General features: G+C 65.6%; 2 protein-coding genes across 2 annotated transcripts; one reads left to right on the top strand and one right to left on the bottom strand.

Moving 5' to 3' along the window:
- Positions 1–2,256: 2,256 nt before the first annotated feature.
- Positions 2,257–6,659, top strand: TACO1 (translational activator of cytochrome c oxidase I). Its single transcript, XM_075018895.1, has 5 exons — positions 2,257–2,585; positions 4,433–4,539; positions 4,648–4,784; positions 4,860–5,043; positions 6,342–6,659. Exons 1-5 carry the CDS (start codon positions 2,387–2,389, stop codon positions 6,540–6,542), a joined length of 828 nt encoding a protein of 275 aa, XP_074874996.1. The 5' UTR covers positions 2,257–2,386; the 3' UTR covers positions 6,543–6,659.
- A 60-nt stretch (positions 6,660–6,719) lies between these two features.
- Positions 6,720–9,082, bottom strand: LOC142026064 (transforming growth factor beta regulator 1-like). The gene is made up of 2 exons (XM_075018883.1): positions 9,005–9,082; positions 6,720–8,233 (listed from the first exon to the last, which is right to left on the bottom strand). The coding sequence occupies exon 2, from the start codon at positions 8,226–8,228 to the stop codon at positions 6,858–6,860; it is 1,371 nt and encodes a 456-aa protein (XP_074874984.1). The 5' UTR covers positions 8,229–8,233; positions 9,005–9,082; the 3' UTR covers positions 6,720–6,857.
- Between the last annotated feature and the right edge of the window lie 61 nt (positions 9,083–9,143).

Genomic DNA, 9,143 nt, shown 5'->3' with positions numbered 1-9,143 from the left:
CCTACAGTGCTATAGGGTCTGCGCAGCCCCACCCACCCCGCTCCTACAGGGTCTATATGGCCACACCAAAGCTGCTATAGGGTCTGTGCAGCTGCCCTACAGTCCTACAGGGTCTATAGGGCCACCCTACAGCGGCTATAGGGTCTGTGCAGCCCCCCCCATGCGCCTGCAGGGTCTATAGGGCCACACCAAAGCTACTATAGGGTCTGTGCAGTCCCCCAACATGCCTACAGGGTCTATAGGGCCACTCTACAGCTGCTATAGGGTCTGCGCAGCCCCACCTCACTCCTACAGGGTCTACAGGGCCACCCTACAGCCCCTCCCCAACCCTACAGGGTCTATAGGGCCACCCTACAGCTGCTATAGGGTCTGTGCAGACCCCCCCCCCACTCCTACAGGGTGTATAGGGCCACCCTACAGCTGCTATAGGGTCTGGGCAGCACTCCCACACTCCTACAAGGTCTATAGGGGCACACTAAACTGTTATAGGGTCTGCACAGCCCTCACACACTCCTACAGGGTCTACAGGGCCACACCAAAGCTGCTATAGGGCCTGCACAGCCCCCCCCGCCGCTCTTACAGGGTCTATAGGCCAACCTACAGCTGCTATAGGGTCTGGGCAGCCCCCCCCCCCCACTCCTACAGGGTCTATAGGGCCGCCCTACAGCTGCTATAGGGTCTGCGCAGCCGCCCTACAGTCCTACAGGGTCCATAGGGCCACCCTACAGCGGCTATAGGTTCTGTGCAGCCCCCCCATGCGCCTGCAGGGTCTATAGGGCCACACCAAAGCTGCTATAGGGTCTGTGCAGTCCCCCAACACACCTACAGGGTCTATAGGGCCACTCTACAGCTGCTATAGGATCCGCACAGCCCCCCCCATGCTCCTACAGGGTCTATAGGGCCACCCTACAGCTGCTAGAGGGTCTGCGCAGCCCCCCCACATTCCTACAGGGTCTATAGGGCCACCCTACAGCTGCTAGAGGGCCTGCACAGCCCCCCCCCCCCCCCGCTCCTACAGGGTCTATAGGGCCACACCAAAGCTGCTATAGGGTCTGCACAGCCCCCCCACGCTCCTATAGTGTCTACACAGCCACCCTACAGCTGCTATAGGGTCTCTGCAGCCCCCCCACACTCCTACAGGGTCTATAGGGCCACCCTACAGCTCCTATAAGGTCTGTGCACCCCCCCACACACCCCTACCGGGTCTATAGGGCCACCCTACAGCTACTATAGGGTCTCTGCAGCCCCCACACACTCATACAGGGTCTACAGGGCCACCCTACAGCCCCTCCCCAACCCTACAGGGTCTATAGGACTCCCTAGACCTGCTATAGGGTCTGTGCAGCACCCCCACGCTCCTATAGGCTCTATAGGGTCACCCTACAGCTGCTATAGGGTCTGCACAGCCCCACACACACACTCCTACAGGGTTTATAGGGCCACCCTACAGCTACTTTAGGGTCTGGGCAGCCCCCACACACTCCTACAGGGTTTATAGGGCCACCCTACAGCTCCTATAGGGTCTCCGCAGCCCCCTCACACTCATACAGGGTTTATAGGACCACCCTACAGTGCTATAGGGTCTGCGCAGCCCCCCCACCCCGCTCCTACAGGGTCTATAGGGCCACCCTACAGCTGCTATAGGGTCTGTGCAGCACCCCCACTCTCCTATAGGCTCTATAGGGTCACCCTACAGCTGCTATAGGGTCTGCACAGCCCCCCCACGCTCCTATAGTGTCTACACAGCCACCCTACAGCTGCTATAGGGTCTCTGCGGCCCCCCCACACTCCTACAGGGTCTATAGGGCCACCCTACAGCTCCTATAAGGTCTGTGCACCCCCACACACACCCCTACCGGGTCTATAGGGCCACCCTACAGCTACTATAGGGTCTCTGCAGCCCCCACACACTCATACAGGGTCTACAGGGCCACCCTACAGCCCCTCCCCAACCCTACAGGGTCTATAGGAGTCCCTAGACCTGCTATAGGGTCTGTGCAGCACCCCCACGCTCCTATAGGCTCTATAGGGTCACCCTACAGCTGCTATAGGGTCCGCGCAGCCCCCCCACGCTCCTACAGGGTCTACAGGACCCTATAGGGTCCTCCAGCACCGCCCAGTACCCTCCCATCGATCCCTCCTCCTTCCCTCCCTCCCCCTCTTGCGGGGGAAAGGGGTGGGCCCATGCAAATGAGGGCCTTGACGTCACCTTCCCCGCCCCTACCGGGTGGGGGGTTGGGCGTTACCCAGCATCCTTTGCGATCGACAGCGGTGGAAGGAGGCGGGGGAAGGTTGCGGCCGCTCAACGCTTGAGTCCGTTGGGGAACGTTGGGGGTCCAAGAGTTGGGTGGGGGGGGGGGGGTCCCACGCCGCCCACCCAATCCCCATGGCCGCCGTGGGTGCCCTGGCACTAGCCCGGTGGCCACGGTTGGTAGCCACCGGCCGGCCCTTTCACCTGGGGTCGCCGCCGTCCTGCGCCGGCCACAATCGTTGGTCCAAGGTGAAGAACGTCAAGGGTCCGCGCGACGCCGCCCGCAGCCGCCTCTTCCAACGTCTCAACCTCATGCTGCGGATCGCCGCGCGCGGTAGGGACCTACCGGATCCCGCCGCCGCGCCCGGATCCTCGGCACGGCGGTCCCCAGGGTGGGGGGATCCCGGAGGGTCTTCTGGGATCCTGGTGGGTCTTCTGGGGCTGGTGGGATCCTGGTGGGTCTTCTGGGGTGGGTGGGATTCCGGTGGGTCTTCTGGGGTGGGTGGGATCCCCGCGGGTCTTCTGGGGCTGGTGGGATCCTGGTGGGTCTTCTGGGGTGCGTGGGATCCCAGTGGGTCTTCTGGGATCCCGGCGGGTCTTCTGGGGTTGGTGGGATCCCGGCGGGACTTCTGGGGTGGGTGGGATCCTGGCGGGACTTCTGGGGCGGGTGGGATCCTGGCGGGACTTCTGGGGCTGGTGGGGTCCCGGTGGGTCTTCTGGGGCTGGTGGGATCCTGGTGGGTCTTCTGGGGTGGGTGGGATCCCAGTGGGTCTTCTGGGGCTGGTGGGATCCTGGTGGGTCTTCTGGGGTGCGTGGGGTCCCGGCAGGTCTTCTGGGGTTGGTGGGATCCCGGCAGGACTTCTGGGGTGGGTGGGATCCTGGCGGGTCTTCTGGGATGCCGGTGGGTCTCCTGGGGCTGGTGGGATCCCGGCAGGACTTCTGGGGTTGATGGGATAGCAGCGGGTCTTCTGGGGTGGGTGGGATCCTGGCAGGTCTTCTGGGGTTGGTGGGGTCCCAGTGGGTCTTCTGGGGCTGGTGGGATCCCAGCAGGTCTTCTGGGGCTGGTGGGATCCCGGTGGGTCTTCTGGGGTGGGTGGGATCCCAGTGGGTCTTCTGGGGCTGGTGGGATCCTGGTGGGTCTTCTGGGGTGCGTGGGGTCCCGGCAGGTCTTCTGGGGTTGGTGGGATCCCGGCGGGACTTCTGGGGTGGGTGGGATCCCCGCAGGTCTTCTGGGGCTGGTGGGATCCTGGTGGGTCTTCTGGGCTTGGTGGGATCCCAGTGGGTCTTCTGGGATCCCGGCGGGTCTTCTGGGGTTGGTGGGATCCCGGCGGGACTTCTGGGGTGGGTGGGATCCTGGCGGGTCTTCTGGGATCCCGGTGGGTCTCCTGGGGCTGGTGGGATCCCGGCAGGACTTCTGGGGTTGATGGGATAGCAGCGGGTCTTCTGGGGTGGGTGGGATCCCGGCAGGTCTTCTGGGGTTGGTGGGGTCCCAGTGGGTCTTCTGGGGCTGGTGGGATCCCAGCAGGTCTTCTGGGGTGCGTGGGGTCCCGGCAGGTCTTCTGGGGTTGGTGGGATCCCGGCGGGACTTCTGGGGTGGGTGGGATCCTGGCGGGTCTTCTGGGATCCCGGTGGGTCTCCTGGGGCTGGTGGGATCCCGGTGGGTCTTCTGGGGTTGGTGGGGTCCCGGTGGGTCTTCTGGGGGTGGTGGGATCCCAGCGGGTCTCCTGGGATCCCGGTGGGTCTCCTGGGGCTGGTGGGGTCCCGGCGGGTCTTCTGGGATCCCACTGGGTCTTCTGGGGCTGGTGGGATCCCGGCGGGTCTTCTCGGATCTCGCCCACTCTGGATCCCTGGGGGGGGGGGGTGTCTCCTCATCCCTGGTGCCCCTGGGATCTTGCAGCCCAGCAGATCCCCTCCCCCAGGATCCTGGAGGTCCCTCAGCCCCCCCCAGATCTCCCCCTAGGATCTCTCCAACCCCCCCCCCCCCACATCCCCCCCAGGTTCTCTTGGGGGTTCTCCAGGATCCCAGAAGTCCTTCCGCCCCACAGACCCTCCCGGCTCCCCCAGGATCTCACCATCCCACAGACACCACCCCCCCGCCCAGATCCTCTGGGATTTGGGGAGGGTCTCTCCAGCCTCCCCCCCCCCGCCCCAAAATCCCAACCGTACCCCCTTTCACCCCAGAGGGGGGCCCAGACCCAGCGCTCAACGCCCAGCTGGCCAACGTGGTGGAGCAGTGCCGGGCGAAGAACATGCCCAAGGCTTCCATCGAGGCGGCCATCCACGGCGCGGTAGGTCCTGGGGGATTTTTGGGAGAGGGACCGGACACGGTGGGGGGGGGCCAAGCCCTCCAAGATGGGGGCGGGGGGGAATCCCTGAGCCCCCCCCCTCTGCTCCAGGAGAGATCGGCGGCGGCGGCAGCCCGGCTGCTGTACGAAGCCCGTGGCCCCGGCGGCTCGGCTCTTCTCCTGGAGGTCCTCACCGATAATCCCCGGCGGAGCCAGCACGACGTCCGGGTGATCCTCACCCGTCACGGGTCAGTCCGAGGGGATCCGGGGCCAAGAACCCGGTTGGGTCAATCCCGGGCTGAGTCGGTTACGGTTGCCCGCAGGGGAACGCTGGCAGAAGGGGCACGACACGGCTTCGAGCAGAAAGGGGTGGTGCGCGTGGGGCCGCGGGACCTTCGGGGCCGGCCCGTCTCTCTGGAGGCGGCGCTGGAGGCGGCGCTGGAGGCCGGGGCCCAGGACGTCTGCCCGGATGAGGAGGAGGAGGAAGAAGAAGAGCCAGCGCTGAAGGTGGGTGAGGAGAGGAGAGTTGGCCTGGTTTCAGAGCAGACGGGGTGGTCCTCTTGGTGCCCCGGCTGCTCTTGGCCATTTCTGACCTTCCCTGACCGCCGCTGGTTGTCCCCAGCATTCTTCACCGTCCCTGGCCTCTCTCAGCCATCCCTTGGCCGTCCCCAACCACCCTTGGCCGTCCCCGACCACCCTTGGCCGTTCCTTGGCCATCCCCGACCACCCTTGGCCATCCCTTGACCGTCCCCGACCATCCTTGGCCGTTCCTTGGCCGTCCCCGACCACCCTTGGCCGTTCCTTGGCCATCCCCGACCACCCTTGGCCATCCCTTGACCGTCCCCGACCATCCTTGGCCGTTCCTTGGCCGTCCCCGACCACCCTTGGCCGTTCCTTGGCCATCCCCGACCACCCTTGGCCATCCCTTGACCGTCCCCGACCACCCTTGGCCGTTCCTTGGCTGTTCCCGACCACCCTTGGCCGTCCCTTGGCCGTCCCCAACCACCCTTGGCCGTCCCCGACCACCCTTGGCCGTCCCTTGACCGTCCCCGACCGCCCTTGGCCGTCCCTTGACTGTCCCCAATGGTTCCTGACCATCCCTGACCCCCCTTGGCCGTCCCTTGACCATCCCCGACCGCCCTTGGCTGTCCCTTGACTGTCCCCAATGGTTCCTGACCGTCCCCGACCACCCTTGGCTGTCCCCTGACCGTCCCCGACCACCCTTGGCCATCCCCTGACCATCCCCAACCGCCCTTGGCTGTCCCTTGACTGTCCCCAATGGTTCCTGACCGTCCCCGACCACCCTTGGCCATTCCTTGGCCATCCCCAACCACCCTTGGCCGTCCCCTGACCGTCCCCGACCACCCTTGGCCGTCCCCTGACCGTCCCCGACCACCCTTGGCCGTCCCCTGACCGTTCCTGACCACCCTTGCCCGTCCCTTGACCGTCCCTGATGGCTCCTGACTGTCCCCGACCACCCTTGGCCATCCCTGACCGCCCTTGGCCATCCCTTGACCGTTCCTTGACCGTCCCCGACCGCCCTTGGCCGTCCCCTGACCGTCCCCAACCACCCTTGGCCGTCCCTTGACCATCCCCAATGGCTCCTGACCATCCCTGACTGCCCTTGGCTGTTCCTTGGCCGTCCCCGACCGCCCTTGGCCATCCCTTGACCTTCCCCGACCGCCCTTGGCCGTCCCCAATGGCTCCTGACCGTCCCTGACCGCCCTCGGCCGTTCCTTGACCGTCCCTGACCGCCTTTGGCCGTCCCTTGACCGTCTCCAACCGCGACTGGCCGTTCCCCACAGTTCATCTGCGAGACCTCAGCCCTGCGGAACGTGCGAGAGCATCTGGAGGCCTCGGGGCTGCGCCTGCTCTCGGCCGCCATCGAGTACTTGCCTCGGGACCGGGTGACGCTACCGGAGGGGACACGGGAGCAGGCGGAGCACCTCCTCCAGGCCCTCGGCGAATGCCCCGACATCGTCCGTCTCTACCACAACATCCAATAGGAGATGGGGGGGGGTGTGACCGCGGCCCCACCAATTGGGGTCACGTGTCCCGTCCCCCCCCCCCCCATATCTTGTTCCCATCCCCGCGATGACAATAAAACCCTGTGTTTGACCATGGCTTCACCTCCATAGGGACCACCACCCCCAAGAGCCCCTTCTCTGGCCCCACCCCCTTCAGGCAAAGAGGCGTGGCCAAGGGGGGCGGGCTGGGAGAACCCAGGCATGGGGGGGTGAGGTCCCAGGTGCCCCCCCCCCCCAACAAACATGGTGGCAGCGGAAGGCAGGGTCATTTATTTGGGGGATGGGGGGGGGGTGTCACTCGTCAGAGCCGGTGGGGCTGCCGAGGAAGATGTCGGCGTAGGCAAAGGCTGGGGCGGCCCCTTCCTCCTCCTCCTCCTCTTCATCGTCCTCGTCGTCGTCGTCGTCCTCCTCCTCCTCCTCCTCTTCTTCCTCCTCGTCCTCGGGGTGGAGGAAGGCCCCAGCTTCTCCCTGGAGGAGCCGGCGGACAGTGGGGTGGGTGAGTCCGAAGAAGTCGGCGCCAGCACCGGGGGCCGGTGGCATTGCCCGGGGCCGTCCCCCGGCTTCTCCAAGGGCTTGGAGGAGCCGACCGTGGCAGACATCGGGCGTGGGGCCCGCCAGCACCCTCCCAGGTTCATCCTCGGACACGATCTCGCAGCGGGGACCGGCCACGATCCGGCAGGTGTACAGGCAGCGGCGAGCCGGCCGGCGGGTGCTGGTGAAGAGGCGGGTGCTATGGAAGCCCAGGGGCAAGATGGCCCCCGGCCCCAAACCGCCAACACCCAGGCTGTGCACCGTCAGAGGTCCCAGCGCCAAGGGCAGAGTCAACGTCCCGCCGCGCCGGCGGGGGGGTGGCCTTAAGATGGCCGCCGGCGGCCCGGCCGGGCTGGAGGTGTCCTCAGGCGGTCTCAAGATGGCCGCTGGCGGCACGTCCAACTTGGGGCCGCCTCTCGGCCCGTTTGGCCTCAAGTCGTCTCTTGGGCCGTCCCGCGGCCCCGCTGGCCTCAACCCATCTCTTGACTCATCTCTTGGGCCGTCTCTCGGCCCTGCTGTCCTGGAACCGTCTCTCGGCCCGTCTCTCGCCCCGTTGGACCTTGACCCGTCTCCTGGACCATCTCTTGGTCCATCTCTGGAGCCAGTTGGCCTCACGCCGTCTCTTGACCCAACCGGCCTTGAGCCAGTTGGCCTTGACTCATCTCTCGACCCAACCGGCCTTGAGCCACTCGGCCTTGACTCATCTCTCGGTCCATCTCTTGGCCCAGTCTGCCTCGGCTCATCTCTTGGCCCGTCTCTTGACCCGGTTGACCGCGCCCCATCCCTCGCTCCATCTCTTGACCCAGTTGGCCTTGACCCCTCTCTCCCTCCAGTTGACCGTGCCCCGTCTTTCCCTCCGTCTCTTGACCCATCGGCCCGGGACCCGCCACGGCGAGGCCGGCGGCCGGTGACCTCGCCGGTGATCTCCTCGGGGCCGGCCATCGCCCGGAGTTGGAGGAGCCGGGTGAGAAGGAAACGGCGCTCGTCCCGCGCCCGTAGGCACTTGGCCTCCAACCGGGCCACCTCATCGCAGAGGGCCCCGTTCTCGAAGACCAGCGCCCGCGCCGCCCGCCGCAGCCGGCTGTACTTCAGGCGGTACCGCTCCGCTGGGCGCTGCCGGGGTCCCTTCGGCATCCTGCCTGCCCAATTAATCCCAACAATAAGTTAATTCGTCAATAATAATCATCAATAACCAATCAGCCACGCTCGGGTCAGGGTCGGCCGGCGAGAAAATTAATCGCAGCCCATCTCCGTCGCCGCGAAAATTAATCGCAGCCCATCTCCGTCGCCGCGAAAATTAATCGCAGCCCATCTCCGTCGCCACGAAAATTAATCGCAGCCCATCTCCATTGCCGCGAAAATTAATCGCAGCCCATCTCCGTCGCCGCGAAAATTAATCGCAGCCCATCTCCGTCGCCGCGAAAATTAATCGCAGCCCATCTCCGTCGCCGCAAAAATTAATCGCAGCCCATCTCCGTCGCCGCGAAAATTAATCGCAGCCCATCTCCGTCGCCGCGAAAATTAATCGCAGCCCATCTCCGTCGCCACGTCGATCGCCGTCGCCGCGTCGGGTTCGATAATCGCGCCGGGCGCCTTGAGTCGCAATTAACGGCAATTCGTTCCGCGGGCTGCAATTCGCGAATTTCAGCGAATTTCAGCGAATTTCGATTCTCGCTTCCGACTTGAGTCGCGACCAAACGCGGCGGGGTCGATGGCAGCGGCCGGATCGCGATTGAACGCGATCGCGATTGAACGCGACCGCGATTACGCTCCAGCTGATCGCCGCCGCCCTTAATTGCGGCGCTAATTGCCCCACCCCCCTCACGCCCCGCCCCGCCCCACCCCCACCCCACCCTCCCAGCCCCTCGATTTGGGGTGAAATCCGGCAAATTTGAGGTTCGCCGACTCACCCGGCGTGGAAGGGGAACCAAGAGGTCCGGGAAAGAAGGAGGAAGAGGAAGAGGAAGTGGGGGGGCAGGGACAGGAAGAGGGGGGGAGGGGCGGAGGGGGAAGCTCGGGGGGGCCCCCCCGCCCCGCCCCGCCCCTCCC

Source organism: Buteo buteo, chromosome 31 (genome assembly GCF_964188355.1).
Source record: "Buteo buteo chromosome 31, bButBut1.hap1.1, whole genome shotgun sequence".
Lineage (NCBI taxonomy): Eukaryota > Metazoa > Chordata > Aves > Accipitriformes > Accipitridae > Buteo > Buteo buteo.
Note: the sequence above shows the minus strand (reverse complement) of the source record. Positions and strands in the feature narration are given on the sequence as shown.